The sequence below is a fragment of the Terrapene carolina genome, unplaced genomic scaffold (assembly GCF_002925995.2).
Source record: "Terrapene carolina triunguis isolate 2854851 unplaced genomic scaffold, T_m_triunguis-2.0 Scaffold58, whole genome shotgun sequence".
Lineage (NCBI taxonomy): Eukaryota > Metazoa > Chordata > Testudines > Emydidae > Terrapene > Terrapene triunguis.
The window spans coordinates 25,756,611-25,776,650 of NW_020664409.1; the positions used below are offsets into that span (position 1 = coordinate 25,756,611).

Here is a 20,040-nt window from a genome sequence, read left to right on the forward strand (position 1 = left end):
TGTGTGTGTGTGTGTGTGTGTGTGTGTGTGTGTGTGTGTGTGTGTGTATATACACACACACACACACGTAAGAAATTAACAGGAAAAATAATTGCTTTGCTTCTCCTTGGACATTGTGTAAATATAAAATATTGGGGATAATTCACTGGTAAAAGTGCTTGCTTTAAAAAAATAAATAAAACTAGTATTAAGCCTTTGCCTTAGACAAATATTGATAAAGAAAATCTCACTATATTCCTACAAAAGGAAAACCTATGTGGCAGATATTTACTCAATGCAAACTTTGTGATTGTTTGCCTCCAAAAAGGGCTTCTTGTGAAGGAATCTAAGTCCTCTAACCTGCAGTTTTGTTGCTCACCGGTGATTTAAGTGGAGGTATTGGATTATAGTTCTGCTCTGAAAAGTGGCAATATAAAAATGGCACCTTACTCAGTAGATATACTCGGTGTGTGTTCAAAATCAGATCTGTTTGAACAAAGACTAATTTTTACTACTCTATATTCCTGTTGGTACAGCAAAGCCCAATACAAGTTCAGGAGAAGGAGCTGGAGCTTGTATTGGCTTTGCTGTACCAATAGGAATATTCTATTTATTCTAATTTGTGCATCAAGAGAATATATGTGAATGTATAAATTGCTTAGTAACAAACTACAAAGAATCAGATCCTGTTGTCCCCTTCAATGTGTATTACAAGCTGGTTGAGTTGCACTTCTATAGTACTTGGCATGCTCAATGTACATTTTCTTCTGCAGAACTTGAGGGTGCTCAGAACCTTGCAGCATCGGGCCCTAAATGAGGGGAAAAGCAAAAGCTGTAACCGTGGAAGAACTTGTTTCCAGAACAAATGTTATTGCGACACAATAAACATGAACTGAATAATGCTATTTCAAGTCACTTTCGAGTAAATCTGCACTTCATAAAAACTTGCAATGGACTGACCAGGAGAGGATCTCTCTAGTGTCCTGCAAAATGGAAACAATTTATTTTGTCATTGACCTAAAGAAAAATACTTCAGCTTTAATGGAATCTTATTAAATCTTTTTAACTATTCACTTTATGTATAGAGGTCTAGCTATCATTTTAAGAAAACATAGAAATAAGATGGTAACATTGGGGAAGTTTAGAGAAAAGTATTGGAAAAACAGATGTTTGGTACTGAGATTGATTTCTTGAGATTCCAAAATCCTAAATAGCCATAATTAAACCACCTCAAAGTAAACAAACCAACCCTGTAGCTTGAACAGCTAGGTCTTAGTGAGTCTAGTGGACATGTAGTCAAAGCTGGTTCCTGAAGCTCTCTGGGGTTAATGCATTTGGGAGGTGTGTTGGCATAGAGCTCAGCCAAGGAAGGAGGAAAACATTGCATAATCCCAATAGCCTTTCCATCCACTTTTTATATCTATAACAAGGTTGACTGTCTCCAGCAGAAGTGAAGTCTAAGGTTTTCTGACACATGGGCCTCTTTAAGCCCTGCCTACAGTAGGACTTTTCCATAAATTTTCCCACTGTTGCTACCATTAGTGGCAGTGCTAGTGTGGACAAGGTTCCAGCAGCTACTGGCAATGTAAACACAATGTTGCCCACCCCTGCTCAGAGCAGGGATAAACAACATGCAGCTTAAAATGCTGGCAGTCTGCTGGAGCTAGCCCTGTCCATACTGATGCTCTCACTGTTGGCATTAGTTGAGCTGCACTAGTAGTAGTTAGAGGGAAATTTTAGGGGAAAAGTACTAATGTTAGAATTTTAGTAATGTTAGGGTGTGGGGGAATGGGATCCCAGTAGATACCTTAGTATGGCTTTTAAAATGAAAAACAAAATATAACTAAGGTGTCGGTCACAAATAACGACCTAGTGCTTGAAGAAGTGTCATAGTGCCAACTTTTTGTTGGGAACAATCTAAGGTTGCAAATTTTAAGCAAGCAGTTTGTGTCAACCTGACGGAGAGGTTTAAAATATTGAGTAGCTCTTGGCCTAGACTGATGGACGAGTCTCAAAAAAATAATTATCCAAAAGCAGAGGTACCCTTTTTGTTCATTTTTTTTTTTTTTTTGTATTTTTTTTTTCGTTTTTAGAGTGGTGAGTCCAGGATGATATCTCATTATCACTATACTACGTGGCCAGATTTTGGAGTCCCTGAGTCCCCAGCTTCATTCCTCAACTTCTTGTTTAAAGTCAGAGAATCTGGTTCGCTGAGTCCTGAACATGGACCTGCCGTAATTCACTGTAGTGCAGGGATAGGACGCTCTGGCACATTTTCATTAGTAGACACCTGTCTTGTCCTGGTAAGTGTTTCTGTGGTGGCTTTTGGTTTATATTTGAGCTTTTTGATGAACATTCATTACAAATCAGATATCTGTAAATAAGCCACACATTTGTGAAGGTAAATGAAGACCCTGTGGAAGCTACTTGGTTTCTCTGACACTTATTCTGATGGCTTAAATAAATGTATGAAAATGTATATTTTTCCACAAATGTGGGATGAGTAGAAGTTCTTCACAATAGAGACCTGTTTTCAAACTGGTGATCTTAATGTGCCTTAGTCTTTTATAGACCTTATTTTCAGACATTTGTAACTTTGCCCTTAGCTCTTCACTGTTATGGAATTTGCTTTCTAATTTTTACAAAACTTGAAGGAAACAGCAGTATAGATAGAAAAATGGTGCAACAGAATGAAGCTTGTTGAGTTTTTTGGTTCTTCTAATATTCCTGTAACTTAAAAAAAATTAAATTAAATCTGAAGTGTTTATATAAAGCTAAACACTCTGAGAGAAAAGCCACTATTGCTATTGCAAAACATTGTCTATCTATCAGATTAGTGTTCCTGATTCTTTTGGGGGGAAATTACTTTTAATAGAACATAATCATTAGTTCAGTTACTGGACATATAGCAAGTAATACATACTGCACTGTTTTTCAAAGTATGTTTATAATGGTATTAGCCAGTCTGTGTTATGCCCCAAATTTGCAAATGGTTTGGTCCACTCATTCTTCTGCCCACATTATCCCATCATCCTATTGAATGTGTCTGTCTTTTTAACTAAGCACCAAGTTGTAGTACTCTGAACTACTGTGCCCCAATCCTGCAACGTAAACACATTCATGAGTAGAGTTAGGCACACAGAAGTGTATTAAGACTCAGGGCTTTAATTATTACTAGCATATTGGCGTTTGTGATTTCAACTAATCTCCAGTTGTATTTTAACATACCTTTTTGTGTTTATATAAAAGTATTTTAAGTGATTTTTCTCTTGAGAAATAAACTTAGAAATCAGTTTCAGATGTTAGTTTCTCATACAGTTATAACAGAAATGTGGTAAAAAGGTGAATGTATACAGTAGAAATCGTGTGACTCAAATATCTGTTAAAAATTTTCCTTATTTTTTGGTACTTTTAAAGAACAATTGTCCCACTTTCACAGATTAGGTCAAAATTCTTAGTATAATTAACCAGACCCCTTTTTTTTTTTTTTTTTTTAATAGATGTAAAAAAAAGACCCTTCTTCTGTGGATATTAAGCAAGTATTATTGGATATGAGAAAGTATCGCATGGGACTTATTCAGACGCCTGACCAGCTAAGATTCTCATATATGGCTGTAATAGAAGGAGCAAAATTTATCATGGGGGATTCAACTATACAGGTAAATGTTTAGAATAAACTGAATCTACTATAAAAATCCAAATTTGCAATGTTTATAATATCAATGGGTGATTCAATTTAATGTTCTCTTAGTTATTTTAAAACATGTCATTTCTGCATTGGTTAAGCAGATAAACTTCTCTTAATCAAGCACTGAAGGGTGTCTTGAATATACCTAAACAGCTTTGTGTCTCAGCTAAATTTTTAATCCTATGTTTTAGTACCCTGCTCTGTGATATATGGCAGGCATACTCTGTACTAACATAAGGAAGGTTAAATCAGTATCTTCAGCTTTTTTAAAAAAACAAAAGAAAGGTCATGTTTCCAAGTGAAATTGAACAAGGATCTTTTCTCCCTGAATTACCTGTACTTTGTCTGTTAATAAAATATTCTGCTGCTGAAGGTTAAAGTTTGCTATCAGGTAACATTTTTCTTACTGTTATTTCATTAACCAGCTATAGTCAGTATAACCAGTTAGATGAGCTTAATTGGGTTTATTTAATGCAGTTCATAAGGTTCAGGTTTTACAAGTCACTAGTTCTAAACTTTGTTTTCAATGTGCCTTCCGGTAATAACGCTTACAGTAGTTTCAACCACTCAAGGATGTCTTGTCAAGGAGACACAGAACTCTTTTTTTGTATGGTAGATCATGTTGTTCTTTTTTTCTCCTGCTGAAAAAACAACGTACTGTAGACAAATATAAATTAACTTGACAAACCTACTCCGCTTTCAGAAATAGGATGCCAAATTCAATGTAGCTTTCACCGATTGAGTATTTAATGGAAAAGTTGTGGATGGAGATGTAGATAACTTAAAGCATGTTTATTACAGCTATGCTCTTGCTAGCTGTCTTGTCAAATGTTTCCATCCTACACGCATTCTGTGCTTGTGTGTAAATAAATAATTTTACACAACCACTAAACACCAAATAGGTACATGGTACACACTTACGCTATGTAAGAACTAGGTGGTTGTATTCTGACACAGCCTTATGACTAGCATTATGACTATACTTAACTGTTTAGACCATTAATGATTTTAGCCAAGAGACACACTTAGGAGTAGCAGTCATTTACTGCAGGCTGCTTTTGGCAGAACTTGGAGTTTACTTCCTGAACATCTTGCTGCTTTGTATACCAAAGGCCATACCTCACATTTCAGTAATGTCACAGTCAAATTACTGAATAGTCTGAGAAACTCCCCCCCCCCCCCGACATATAAATTCTTCCTTTTTAGCATGTGCATTTCCTGAGGCCCTGAGAAATGTATGGACTATTGTATCAATTTCTCAGAATAACTTTTGGCAGCAATACATACTTTTTACCATCTTCTTTTGAAATGGTGTGTGAATTTTGGAGTAAGCTTTATGTAACTTTTGGAGAATATTTTTGTGTAATTTTTTTTTTTTAAATCTCAAGATTTTATTCTGTATTCGTCTCTAGCTTTCAAAATTTAGAATAACTATTGGATATTAGTATTTTTTAAAATTATTCTTGGTTATCAGTTGTATACAACTTACTTCCATTTTTCCTAAGATGTGGGAGCTAAGACTTTTGAAAAGTGTACTATTCTTAACAAGTATTGAATGTTTTTCTGTCAGTCTTGGAATGTTCTAAGAGGAAAAAGTAAAAATTAAATGTTAAGGATGTGATATCACATCCTTGACATGTCTCAATGTGATTGCAAAATATGCTGGTACATAATTGATCCCATTCGCATTTAAGAACTTCATGAACTTTTGAATAAACGAAGATGTCAGCTTTAATTTGAATTTTCCTTGCTGCTCTTCACAATTTATTTAAAAATGTTTTGTTTAGCTTAACTATAGCATGGGAGGAAATTGGTACTTGATTTATTGTATGTGAGGGATTTAAGTTACTTGCACAACAGAATAGAAATGTGGACATTGATTTTATCCTATACAGATATACTTTGGTTTGATGTGTAACTTATCAAATGGTAAATTTTGATTTTCTTCTTCTGTTAAAGAGGTTTTTTTTTTAAAATTGGAATGCAGATGAAACCCAGTGTCAACTTGAATTGTTTTAATTGACATCCAGAAATTTTATTTAAAACGCCTTTAAATAGCCAAGCATGAAATGTGTTTGGATTTTTGGTGTCTTCTGAAAAAAGATCAATGGATTTTTTTTTCTTCTTCTCGTTTATTTAGAAGGATCTCTGGGTAGACTTAAGAGTAACAGCACTGAATGTGTGCTCAGGCTGTTTCTTCCTAGTTCTTTTCTCTTTATACATGCACCTGCTTGCTGCCTGTCCATTTAGTTTCAGCTCTGATGTTGCTGGGGTAGGGCATGTTCCATCAACAGTGAAACTGGTTATTTACAAAGTGCTGTCACATGCATACATTAAACTGAAAATGTAAAATGGAAAAGATTAGAGAACTTTTCTCTAATCAGGTATGGTATTATTTGTAACAGTACATACAAAAACCTTTAACATTTTAGTGTAGACTGCCTTTCTGGGACTAGAGAGAAATAACTTAGGCTATGGCTACACAAAAGAGCTTACAACTGCGCCGCTGTAAGTTCTCTCGTGTAGCTGCTCTAAGATGACAGGAGAGAGCTCTCCCATCGACTTCATTAATCCATCCCCAGCAGGCGGTGGTAGCTATGTCGGCGCGAGAAGCTCTCCTGCTGACCTAGCACTGTCAATGTCAACCTTTAGGTTGACGTAACTTATGTTGCTCTCGGGGTGGCTAACCCCTGAGCAGTATAAGGCCTGGTCCACACTAACCCCCCACTTCGAAGTAAGGTACGCAAATTCAGCTACGTTAATAACGTAGCTGAATTTGAAGTACCTTAGTTCGAACTTACCGCGGGTCCAGACGCTGCAGGCAGGCTCCCCTGTCGATGCCGCGTACTCCTCTCGCTGAGCTGGAGTACCGGCGTCGACGGCAAGCACTTCCGGGATCGATCACTTACATCCGGACCAGGAAGTAAGTATAGACGTACCCTAAGTTATACCGACATAAGTGGTGGTGTAGATATAGTCTTAGCAAAGGTTAAGACAAACTCCACTCCTCTTACTAACGTCTCCAGTTTTTGAGGTCTTATGCTCAAAACTTGTAATGCTGAAGTCTCAAGGGGCTGCCCACGTAGATCTAATTACACAGCTTACTGTGTAAGCATTCTTCCAGTAAATATGAGTGTAGGGGAAGCTGGTCTCAACCTCTCTGTGTAGTTGCCTGACTCTCTTTCTGGAAAGCTCTAACATTTCTGTTTACAGCAGGCCTTTGAAATTCACTAGGGAGAAAACCCTTTGGCTAGAGAAGTGCTTTTTCTTCATCCCATGAAATTCCATTTAAGTTTGGCTGAAAAATGAACTGTTCAATTCCTGTTTCCCTTCTCTTGCTTGTGACCCTCAGGGAAACTGGCATGAACATTGTAAAGAGATTGCTGATGCCAACACAGCACATGGGTATTTACAAAGTGTACTGGAAGCTGCCAGAGTGGTGAGGGAAGGGTGGGAAGAGTTGGCACATGGCCTCAGCATCCCATCTCCTCTCCACTCCCCTGCGGGCTCCATGCGGGGCAGGACCTTTTGGGGATGTAGGTTGAAGAGCTTGGGTGCCATACTCCCCATGACCATCTCCTGGATTCAGCACATGGTGCTAGCTGCTTCCTGCTAATGTAGTTAGTCCTGTAGCTAAAGTGGTAGCAGTCTGTGCTGCAGTGCTGAAGGTTCAGGTTTCAAACCCTGCTGAAGATGCATGATGTGGGTTGGTGAACTTTACTTAATAAAATGCTTTCCCCCTTTAATCTGCTGGCACCTTCCTTGTCCCTGTCTTGCGATGTTTATATAAGACTATACTATCACCTGTAACTGTATTTTCTTTAAATATTTAAGCACTGTGCCAGCTCACCATCTGCATATCACTTCAGGTCCACAGGATGTGAGCACTTTTTGAGGTTTTAGAAGTGGGGCTAGCAGCTGACCTTTTCAGGGAGTGGAGCAGGGAAGCATTTCCACCATCGAATCCAATAAACTCCATTTTTGACATCCACAGTGTTCTCAAGCTGTGGTTTTTGGGAAGGAGGGGGAAATTGTTTTAATATAGGTTTCTAACTGGTGACTGTCACTTATGTATCTCAATTTAGTAAAAGTTTGCCTGAATAATAACTTCACTCTTGGTGGATAAATTCTCCTTTTTCCAATGACAAGACTCCCTGGCAAACTGTTTGCATTTTGAGCTCTATCTCTGCAAATAAAACACAGGTAGCTAGGTAAACACGTGTTTAAATGGAATTTTAGCTGTCCTGGAGTCATTTAATATCCACTTTTGAGCTCATCAGGCAACAATCCATAGCAATGTTACCAATACACAGTTAATTTTCTAATCATTTCATAATCTGCAGGATTTCCTCTGAGAGCACGATGAATGCTGATTGCAATATGTAATTTTCTAATAAGGACTCCTACTTCAGAGAGAGAGAGAGAGTCTCTCTCTCTCTCTCTCTCTCTTGTTTTCCTGAGGGAAATCTAATCTGTAGTCCCAGGAATAAGGCATACCAGTTCATTAAACATTGCTACCAGGAAGTCCAAAAAATAAGTACCCTTGTTTAAAACTATTGGAAATTCCGAAGGGACTGTGTATTCATATGGATGTGTACAGCTGTACTTTCTTCTAGTTGTCAGGTCATCTTGGACATTTTATCCAGTTCTCTGGATTTTCCACAGGTTTATGACCAAAGTGGCTGATGATAAAGTTTTGGATTTACATGGAGTTGTAGAGCAGCAAAGTTCGTATCAGAGACTGTTTAATCAAAAAAACGCTTTTCACATCTGATGTTATCTCTTGTGAAGAACTCTTATCAATATTTTGTCTCTTGCAAACGGTAAAAAGATACCTAGTTACACCACTGTCACTTTTAATACTTTTTCTTGAATAATGATTTAGCATTTTTTAATTGTTGTAGTATTGTTTCTTGCTCTTAGGTATTACAGAGAAGGCAATAGTTATCTGTTTAATCAGATCCACTTTTATAGATCTCTGCAAGTATTCTGTCATGCCCAAGAGCCTTACCTTTTTCATTGCCATGAGTTTACAGCCATAACTTTCACTTGCAGATTTTTGTTAATCCTGGACAGATTTCTATGCTGTATATTTGACCTTCTAGTTGTTTTCTAACAACCGAATTTCCCTCCAAATTAGTCTTGGTTTTAGTGTTACCTGAAGCTAAGACTGATGAGTGTACTTGTTCTCTATTCAGTGTAAATAAGGGTATCACTGTGTGGCTTACATCTTTGTTATCTAGAAATTAGTTTTTATATAATTTTTAATTTACATTTTTATTTATATGATCATTCTGTGAAAGACTGCTTTATTCAAAGATATAACTTTAAGAATCTTGAGCAATATTATTCAAAAATGTGTTTCCTCACTCTCAGAAACGGTGGAAGGAACTTTCTAAGGAGGATCAAGCACCAAGTTCTGAGCAGTCTCCTCCACAACCAACCAGAATAAATACGGAGAAGTACAATGGGAACAGTGTGGGCTTAGAAAAACAGGAGCAAATGGGGGAGAAAACAAATACTGAACTGTCCACTAAAGTACAAGATACTATGGATGGAAACATTGAAAGGTAAGCAACATGGAAAATTACTTGGTGTGTTTTTGTTTTTTAATACAAGTCTTCTTATCCTGGAGTGGGGTTGCCAACTGTCTAATCAGGGTTGAGCTTGGGGCAGAGGGTTGGGGTGCAGGAGTGGGTGCAGGGTGCAAGCTCTGGGAGGGAGTTTGCTTGCTAGAAGGGGCTTAGGACTGGGCTAGGGGGTTGGGGTGGAGGAGGGAGTGCGGGGTGCAGACTCTGGGAAGGAGTTTGGGTTTAGGAGGGGGATCAGGCCTGGGGTAAGGGATTGGGGTGTGGAAGGGGGTTTGGGGTGCTGGCTCTGGGAGGGGGCTCAGGGCTGAGGCAGAGAAAGATGGGTGCAGGCTCCGGCCAGGCAGTGCTTACCTCTGGCGGCTCCCAGTTTGACTTCAGTAGCCTCAGGGAGGTAGAGCCCGCTTCTGGGAGACTCCCAACAAAACTGGGAGGGTTGTGTTAGACATGATTTTATTCAATCTTTGATACCACTTTAGTTATTCCCTGTTCAGTACTTTTAAATAAGTAGGCTTTAAGAAGAAAAGAGAAAATAACAAGATGTCTGGGAACGGAAAGACTTACAGCACGAGGTTTAAAGTGTCATTCTGCAAACACTCTAGAACAGTGGTTCCCAAACTGGGGTTCGCAGAACGTTAAAGGGGTTCGCAAGAAAAAATTCATTAATGGCGGCCAGAGGACCCCAGCATTGGAGGCAGCAGGTGGGACCCGGTTGCAGGACAGACAACCAGAGCCCCAGGGAGAGCAGGGCCGTGCAGTTGGGGCCGGCAGCCCGAGCCCTGCCCCTGTCAGCGGGGGAGGCGACAGCCCGAGCCCCAGGGAGAGCGGGGCCGGGCAGTTGGGGCCGGCAGGTCGAGCCCTGCCCCCCGTCAGTGGGGGAGCCGGCAGCCTGAACCCCAGCGCTCCGGGGAGGCTGGCAGCCCCGACCCCAGGGAGAGCGGGGCTGGGTAGTTGGGGCCGGCAGCCCGAACCCCAGCGCTCCGGCGGAGCTGGCAACCCCAAGCCTCAGGTAGTGTGGGGCCGGGCAGTTGGGGCCAGCAGCCCGAGCCCCGGCGGTCAGCGGGACCTGCAGCACAAGCTCAGTGGAGCTCAGTTGACCGGGTCGGTCAATGGGGTCCAGCAGCAGGAGCCCCAGGGAGTGTGGATCCGGCAACCCAGGCCTGGTGCAGGGCCAGTAGCCTGAGCCCTGTGGTGGGCAGGGTGGCAGCTGAGACCCCCAGACCTGCAGGTGGCAGCTCGGACTCCTGTCCTTGTCAGAGAAGGGAAGTTGGCATGGAGGGCAGAGTGAGCAGGAGCAGTGCTGTACGTGGGGGGTGGTCCAAGCTAATTTGTCCCTCGCAGGACACCCTCCTAGGGAGAAAACCTTGTGGCAGAAGGAAAGCTGTTTGGGACCCAAACCAGCCGGAAGCACGTTGTAGCCAGTGTAGCAGTGTTAACGTGCCTCTGTAATTGTCATTCTCTCTGGAGTGCTGTTTTGCCTCAGTGAGATTTGAGTGAATCTTCTCATTTTCTAGTTTGTTGGTTGTTAGCGTCTCTGTGTTGTTTTTATTAGAACTTTTGTACACAAGTTCAATGGATAAGTGGCTGAAAAAGGAAAGTGTAAAGACGCAAGAATCAGCTAGTGGTTTCCTCAAGTCCACACTGTGGAAAATCTACGTCTAATGATCATGATGGTCCTGGAAAGTCACTTACAAAGAAAAGAAAATATGACGATGATTATATAAAATATGGCTTTGCATGCATTGGTGGTCAAGAATGTCCAAAACCACTGTGTGTGATTTGTGGTGATGTTGTAGCAAACAGCTGCCTCAAACCTTCTCTACTTCGGCGCCATTTAGAAACTAGGCATCCTGCCCAACTCAACAAGCCTGTTGATTTTTTTCAAGCGAAAATTAGCTGAGAGGAAAAGTGACATTACCAGTTTTATATCCAAACTGATAATGAAAATGCACTTGAAGTATCATACCACTTGAGCTACTGAGTAGCAAAAGCATCAGAAGCCCATACCATAGCAGAGAGCTTGATTGGTCCATGTATAAAAGACGTAGTTCATTGCATGCTCGGAGAAAAGGCTGGAAAAAGGATTGACATGATACCTTTGTCCAATAATACGTTGTCAAGAAGAATTAATGACATGTCAAATAATGTAGAGACCATAATTGTACAAAGTGAAAAATAGTCCATATTATGCTATACAGTTGGATGAATTAACTGATGTAGCTAATCTATCTATTTTGCTACTGTTTGTACGTTATGTGAATGAAGGTCTGGTTGAAGAAGACTTGTTGTTTTGCCGACCATTGGCAGAACGTACAACTGGAGAAGATATCTTCAATCTGACTAATGCATATTTTCAAGAAAAGGAAATAGATTGGTCTCGTTGCCTAGGCATTTGCACTGATGGGGCCACATCAATGACGGGGAAGTATCCTGGATTTGTAGCTCGAACAAAAAAGGTTGCATCAAAAGTCTCTTGGACTCATTGCAGCATCCATAGACAAGCCCTCGCAACAGAACGCATGCCTGAGGGACTGCAGGAAGTGCACAATGCAGTGAAAATGGTGAATTTCATAAAATCACGGCCAACAAATTCCAGAATATTTCACGTACTTTGTGAAGAAATGGGTAGTATACACGATTGTCTGTTGACCCATACTGAAGTTAGATGGCTCTCACGGGGCAAAAACCTGGTGTGCTTGTTTGAGCTTAGAACGGAAATCCTAGTTTGTTTTCAACAGCCACCCTTTCCACCTTGCCAGCTGTATGGAAAATAATGTCTGGCTACAGAGCCTAGCTTATTTAGCAGATATTTTCCTCAAGAATTAATGACCTAAATTTCTCTTCAAGGTCTCAATATAACAGTTTTCAATGTGCAAGACCGAGTTGAATCCATGATAAAGCAGTTGCAGTTCTGGGAAGGTTGTTTGGAAAACAAACTGAGTGTTTCAGTAATCTTCATGACTTCCTGGCAGAACATAAACTTCAGTTGGATCAGTGCACTAAAACCAATATAACTGCACACCTAAAAGGACTTTGCACAACTTTCAGGGATTACTTTCCAGCTATATCAGGCGATAATGACCGGATTCGCAACCCTTTTGATGATACCACTTTCTCAACACAGATATTGAACACAGAGGAAAAAGAGAAATTGATTGAGATCTCCTGTGATTACGAACTGAAAAGGAGTTTCAGAAATCTGTCATTCATCAACTTTTGGCTGAGTTTAAGAAACGAGTACCCCCTTCTGGCAGAAAAAGCTGCTGCAGTTTTATCATTTTCAAAAACATACTTGTGCAAGAAAGCATTTTCCTCGTATGCACATCTGAAAACGAAATACAGAAACAGACTTGATGCTGAACCAGACCTGAGACTTTATCTTTCTCCAAAGGTTCCGGACTTCAAAGAGCTATGCAGAGCAAAGCAAGCGCATCCATCACACTTAGGAAAACCCTGGAAATATTCATTTTTAGGAGGGGGTTCATGAGATTTCACAATTTGGAGAAAGGGGTTTGTGGGCTGTTAAAGTTTGGGAACCACTGTTCTAGAACAACAGTTGAAAGGGCTGAACTACTCCTTCCATCTCATTGAGTTGCTAACTTTGGAGCTTACTGTTCGTTAAGGCTTCAAACTTTCAGATAAAAAGGCTGTGTAAGGCCTGGTCTTGACTTGAAACTTAGGTCGACATAGTCACATTGCTCTGGGCTGTGAGAAATTTCACACACCTGTGTGAAATAGTTAGGTCAACATAACCCATGCTATAGATGCAGTTGGGTCACTGCTGACCTAGCTACCACCTCTCAGGGGGGGTAGATTTACTATGGCAATGAGAGAAAATCCTTCTGTCACTGTAGTAAGGGTTTAGTGTAGACCTGAGAGGCAGTAGCTAGGTTGATGGAAGGGGTTAGGTTAACCTAACTACTTCATACAGGGTGTGAAATTTTTCACAGCCTTGGGTGATGTAGCTAGGTTGACCTGAGTTTTAGGTGTAACCTAGGCTTAAGTGTCTATGGTACAAGCGCTACAGCAGCATAGTTGTAGCACTGCAGGTGTGCCATTGTAGCTCTTGTAGCGACATACAAGATACAGACTTCTACCAGAATAGCAGTGTTGGCCAAGGATGTGAAAATGTGTGATCCCCTAACCAGTGTCTCTGTACTGGCAGAAGTTTCTAGTGTAGATACAGCTATACTAGCAAAATTGCATTTATATCAGGATAGCTTGTTTAATTTATGGGGGGCGGTTTTACTATGTCAGTACAAACGGCAGTTTTGCCATAGGGTTGCCAGTTTTGGTTGCATGTATTCTTGGAGGTTTCATCACATGATATCACAATCAGATGCACAAATCAGATGATTGCTTGGCTTGCAAAGAGCAGAAATAGTAGTGGTCCTACAAGTACATCGCATCAGTTTTTCACCACAGTGGTAAATGCAATGCTAATTTTTCTAAATAAACGTTTATGGTACGAGTTTCAGAAGTAGTACACACTAATAGGCCCAACTGTAGTGAGTGGGAGCTGTTGCTGTTCAATAACTCTGCAAACTGGACTACACAAGGGCCATATTTTATCCTCAATCTTTGTACCAACTTCCCATTATCAGTAGGAGGTTTGCTGTGGATTGAAGGTACAAGTTGCGTGTGGGTGTGTTTTCACTGTATCCTTGTTAACTCAGGTGATCAAAACCTGAGGCTGAGCACCCTGGTAAGCTTACTTCTGGTGTGAGCGGCCACAGAACAAAGTCCTACTTGAGTTACTGTGTCCTCACTGGTTCTGCACTCGGCACTGTGTATTGCTAAGACCTGTGGGATCATGTCCCATGGTTCTTTCTGTTGCAATAAACTGAGCTGCTCTGATCTTTGCCAGTGAGTTGTGGGAGAACTTGTTTGTTGTTTTAAGTACCTGGGGAATTGTGGGAAGGCAATGGAGGACTATCGGCATCCAGTGATTTAGCCTGTGTCCTTACTGGAAAGTGTGTGGGTTATCAGTCTGAGGGAAAGCGTCACTCTGGTTTTAGCCTGCAGCCTCAGATGTGCCAGCCAGCCCAGATTGAAAGTACCACTAAACTCATGAGGGTTTTGTGTGTGTGGATTGGAGGGTTGCAGGCAACAATCAAGAAAGAGGCTGAGTAACCTCTTCAGTGAAGTTACCCTCAACCTGCGCTTTTTTGTACATTCTATATATTTAATATAGAAAAATACATATACATACAAAATACAGAAAAACCTCAGTCACTGAATGAAGCCAGAGTTCTGTGCGGGGGAAAATGTGATCATGTCATTAAGATTATCATGCGTAGGCAAGAGGGGGCAGAATTAAGGTTGCAACTCTGGTGTTTCCTAAGTTCCTGATGTTTGACTTGGAACCTTAATAATGTTAAAACAGCGTGGGTATTTAATGAAACTGTTCAGGTAATTAGAGTAGCACAGAGTAAAGACCATTCTCATCGACATTCCCTCCTTCATTGTTTTAGTCCTAAACGACACAAATTGGTTAACTATTCTGTGGGTTGGGTTGGGTTGAGGGGGTTTCTCCTAATCTCTTGAGGAATTACTTCTATTCCACAACTTAGTTTTTTCTCTCTTTTAGTACTGTTCGGAAACGGCTGCGAGAGGATAGAAAAGCTCACACAGCCCAGAAGGTGCACCAGATGAAACAGAAGCTAAGTGAGACTGAAAGAAAAAGAAAAAGGTGGTTATATTGGAAACCTATTCTCACTAAGATTGGGTTTGGTACAGTCATTTTAGTTGGAGCTTATTCTTGCTGGAAACTGTATTTTCAAGAACATTCCTTGTAAGTAAAAACTTATTTGCACTGTGAGCCTGTCTACGGTAGCAGCTAATCTTGCTGCAAGTCAATCATTAGGGAGTTTGACTTTCAGCAGCAAACTCCTTACACCTAAAATCGGTGCAGTAGTTCAGACACAAACTAGATAAGTGATGTAAACTGATCAGTCAGCATCTCAGGACTTTCACAGCAGGTACTTCTGAAACCAAACGGCAAATTGCTACCCAGAATAAAGTTGTTCGTTTGTTAAATAAACAGGTACAAACTTTGTGTAACTGTATTTATATACTTTTAAAAATGGTATTCCACTGAATCTAGATAGATAGACCCTGAGCCATGAAAATTTAACTATCGCGGCTATCTGGGTTTTAATTTACATGCCTGACATAAGCAATAAACAGTGTGGTATCATTTACATTATTAATGCAAAGAAGTTATCCTTAAATGTGTGTAATGTGTAATGTACTATTGACATAGGCATCAACATTTTATATTCTTATGACCCAGGATAAATATATTTTATAACTGCATATTTAATCTTACTTTTTGTAGCTAACTGTACTTTTAAAAGCTTAGTTTGTACAAATTTATTTAACCAAAAAAAAATTTGATTTTGGAACTTAATGTAAAGGATAATTTGTGCACAGTGCATCCATTCCCCACATTTCAAGATTTTGAGACTTTCGATATGAGCAGCTAGGGTTCTGATGAAGCACTTTTCAGTTTCTACTCTGTACGCTGCATTCCTTTTATTTATTTATTTTTTGTTTTTGCAGTTTCCTTATTTAAAAAAGCTTTAATGCTTGTTTTTTTTGTTTTTGTTTTTTTTATAAAGCTGTTTGCTAGCCCTAGACTTAGAGGCAGATTGTTAAACTGATTAATGGAAGTTGTATTAAGACTTCAGCTACTGTCTGAAGCTCTAGTTTTGTTAAAGTTCTGACATTCCATTAAATGTGAAATGTGATATTTTGTGTCTCATCTTATTGATTTTTTTCTTTTGAGTTTTATTCCGTGTAATAATAAAAATCTATCACCCATCAATAATGGCACATTGAAGTCAACTTAAAACTGATTGGACTTTTGTGAAAAACTTGTTTCAAAAGTAATTGAAAGCATTAGCTACAGAATACAGATGAATATTATCAACTATTTGATAACATTTTATGAACTGTGACAAAGTCTTAAGGATGCCAGATCTATTTAAGGTACTTTTTAAGTTGCCTATCACCATAGTAAACACAATAGTTGGCCACTTCATCAGGAATAGTAGACGAAGGAAGTACTTATTTACCTTTTGGATCAGTTTGAGATGGATCATAAACTTTTCACTGTTTACACGAAAAAGTGTATCTAATAGCTCTTTTCCCAGCTCCATTGTTAACTTCCTTTCCCTTAAGGAACCTATACAATGGAGTCTGTATGTAGCTGTCCAAATCATTCTCATCTAAGGAGGAAGGCTGTGTGGCCTAGTGGATCAGAGTTCAGGAGACTTGACTTTTATTCATGGCTCTGCCACTGGACTGCTGGGTGACCTTGGACAGATCATTGTACCTCACTGCCTCAGTTTCCAAATGTGTAAAAATGGGGATAATGATACTGTGATCTCCTTAATAAAGCACTTTGAGAGGTCTCCAGCCACCTGCAAGCTCAGTAGCAAGAGGTTAAACATGGGACCTAAACTGAGTTGCTATTTCTTTGTAGTGTAACTAGATGACTGAACAACATACACTTTTGAGGAGTGTCTCATGGATGTGCAATAGATTTACATAGGTACCTCCAGATAGTGTGACTAGGAGTAAAATGTGTAATTCCCCGGTGTTAGTAAAAGAATGAGACTTCAGGTGGTAGAGTCTTACAGTATTCAGAGCTGTGTTTCTGTAAGACTGCCATTAAAACAAGATGGCAACTTGTACTGGAACCATGGCAGAGCCAAGATTTAGTAATTGCTTTGGCAGAAATAGTAAATTTGGTTACTTGTTGTAACAAGATGGTAAGCAATCGGGGAGAGAGTGCAGATTTTGTTTAGGAAGGTATTGTCCCACCAAATATATATATTTTTTTTAAAACCTTCAGCTGTTCTAACTCTAATCAACCCCCAGCCTAAAGAGAGTGCATTAGTCTTTCCATCATATATCTTACTCCTCAATCTTCCCATATTTCTTTTCTGTTGTAAAGTGTCTTATAAACGGCTGTGTTTTATTTATGGGAAAATGTATGTTGTGCCATGAAGTACTATTATAAAAGTGAAATAAGATTTTCAAATCCTAAAGTGCTTAAAGGAAAACAGTTAAGAAAAAAAAAATCTCCAAGATAGATAATATCCCTTTCTCTGAAATTGCAAGTCTCCATTTATCTCCCGACTCAGCAGCAGGATTTTTCCAAGCATTTTCTGCTTTCCTCTCATGACAAGCTCTAAATGCATCTTTGAACACCCTCATTTGAATTCTTTTACCTGACTCCATCTAAACTCTGTCTCCTGCATTGCCCAGACCCCAAGAAGACTTTCTTGGTCTCTTGGGAACGTTCATGTATGCTCACATTGTGTTCACTCCTTTTCACACCACAAAGTAGCATTTGTAAATGAATTTGGTAATTTATGGGGATCTGTGTTTGGTTGGCTTGGCTGCATCATTAACAACCTGGTGTGAAGACATCTGTAACAATTTTTAAGGATCACACCAGTGACAGGCAAAAAAATGTTAAACTCCGATCTGCTGCAGTATAAGGTTGGGAAAGAAGCTTAAAGAATTAAGCCTTTTATCACATTCCAGGAAGGACCCTGGTGTAAAATCCTAGTTCCATTTAAAATCAATGGCAAAGTGCCCACTGATTTTTTTTAGTGGGGTTAGGATTTCCTCTTTTGTCTTTAGTTCATAGCACTTTACAGGAAGGTGGTTGTTACAAAATCTAGGCTATGCATACTTTGTTGTTTTTATGGCAGTTAAGTCAAAAGAGAACATGAGACAACAGTCTTCACTTCTGAGATATTAAATCCTGATTGGCGCACTACTTCTGAAATGCTGTTGAGCTTCTGATTCAAATCTTGACTGTGATCCTCTTTTCCCCTACATGTATTGTTTTCCAGAATAATTACATATAATTGGAGCATAGTAGAACTTATTTTTTTAATTAGATCACTTTAAAGCTGACATTCAGATGATTAGCTTCATACAAATTTCATTCACCTTTTACCAAGTAACAAACACCTGAATCTCAGTTATAAGTAGCACATTCTAGTTTTATAAGGATTGGAATTAGTCCTTTTGGTTTTCTATTCAATTATATTTTTCTGGCATGGGAAATCTATTGTTTGCAATGGCACCACTTACTGTGTTGAGTGCCCCTTGATCTTTTAAATATTTTCCCCACTACTTGTTGAGCAGGAGTTATCCAATAGCAGTAATTAAATACAGTCTAAAGTAAAGATTTGGAGAAATTACAGGTGCATTTTAGGGAAATTTAATTTGCAAATGAAACTTAACTTAATTAAGCTTTTGGAACATTACTTGTTCCATTTCATTAACTGATGTATTTTTATTTTAATATAGTATTTTAAAAATATACAGCCTAGTGCAAATAGACAATAAAAAAAAGGCAAGTGTGTGATTGGGATGGGTATGAAAAAGCCTTGAAGTATAATAGAGGCCAACAACATTAATGTACCTTTTCATTTATTAGACTTAAATGTCAGATTTTTGGATGACTGCACAAGAAACTTATGTAAATTGATTGAGGTAACTCATGGGGAAAATTGTCATTGTGGTCAAGTGATTTAAACTACAGGGTGGAATTTGGCAAAGTTATAATTGTGTGATAGTCTTCCTGCCTTTTAAAGCTGTTTTTTAACTGGCTTCAGCTCAGTCTCACTCTTGTGTACTAAAAATAAATGTGTTCAAAATATTTCATCTGTCTGAGTCTTTATTTGCATTAAAAGGCCTGATATGTGAAAAAATCTTTTTAACATGCTGTCAGTTAACTTTAAGGAAAGATTACTGTGCTCTGGAAGAAATCAGTGTGGGTTTACGAATGTTGGTTCTTTTAATTTGTTTCTGGTCATATAAGCTTTGCTTTATTACAAATGTTTTGGAATTCCCTCATTGGGACAAGAGAATTTAGACTTGGAATGTCACTTTGCTTTGAACTGTAACTTCTAAAACAGGACTGGCCTTCAGATTTCAAAAAGCAGTTATTAGGTCCTGGTCCAGCAAAATACTCATGGAGTCCCACTGCAGTCAATGGGACGGTTCACATGCTTAAAGTTAGGTATGGGCTGCTGGACTGGGGATCTCCAACGTGCATTTGCCTTATCTGTAGTATCTCTTCGGAAAAAGATTTGGCATTTCAAACAGTTTTACTACTGATAGTAATGGAGTAATTAGTCTGAGAAACGAATGTGAAAAATTGGAACAAATGATCAGTTTTGGGGTTTGCTTTACAATTTATAGTGACTTCCAAGCCCTTAGTCTGTATTGATTTTTAGTCTTTACTGAATTGGTGACTTTGTTTTGCGTTGTATGTCGTAGGCCGAGACTGACTGACATCTAAACCTCCAAGACTTGTGAATATTCTGCATCTATATAAATTGCAAACTATTGACATGCAAGGCAAGATATGAACCCCTCTCCGGGAACAAAAGTGAGGTCTGATAAATACTAAGAAGGCCTCATAATTATCTGTTTACAACGTAAACTACATCCAGGGGATGAAGAACACCACCAGCATGCTACTTTGCAAAACAAAATAACTTGCTGTCTTCTGTGTTTTTTATAATGCCTGTATTAATTGTAGAAAGATGTAAAAGAAATAAACTAGAAAATACTTTGTACTGCCATTTTTACTGTATTTTTACACGTTTTTGGCAGCATTAAATATTTTTTTAAATTGACAACATACTGTTGTGTGCGCATTATGTTAGGGAAAAACTATTAAACAGTATTTCAAGAAAACTGGGATTTATCTCAAGGCTTGCTTTCTTCTTACCCAACTGGAAAACTACA

At 39.2% G+C, this 20,040-nt stretch overlaps 1 protein-coding gene across 1 annotated transcript in view; it reads left to right on the forward strand.

The window, feature by feature from the left end:
* PTPN2 (protein tyrosine phosphatase non-receptor type 2) overlaps nt 1-15,200 on the forward strand; it is a 51,150-nt gene extending 35,950 nt beyond the window's left edge. Inside the window, 4 exon segments of the mRNA XM_026660897.2 lie at nt 2,073-2,282; nt 3,480-3,638; nt 9,044-9,237; nt 14,846-15,200. Of these exon segments, the coding sequence (XP_026516682.1) occupies nt 2,073-2,282; nt 3,480-3,638; nt 9,044-9,237; nt 14,846-15,053 (771 nt within the window). The 3' untranslated portion in view covers nt 15,054-15,200.
* The last annotated feature ends 4,840 nt before the right edge of the window (nt 15,201-20,040 follow it).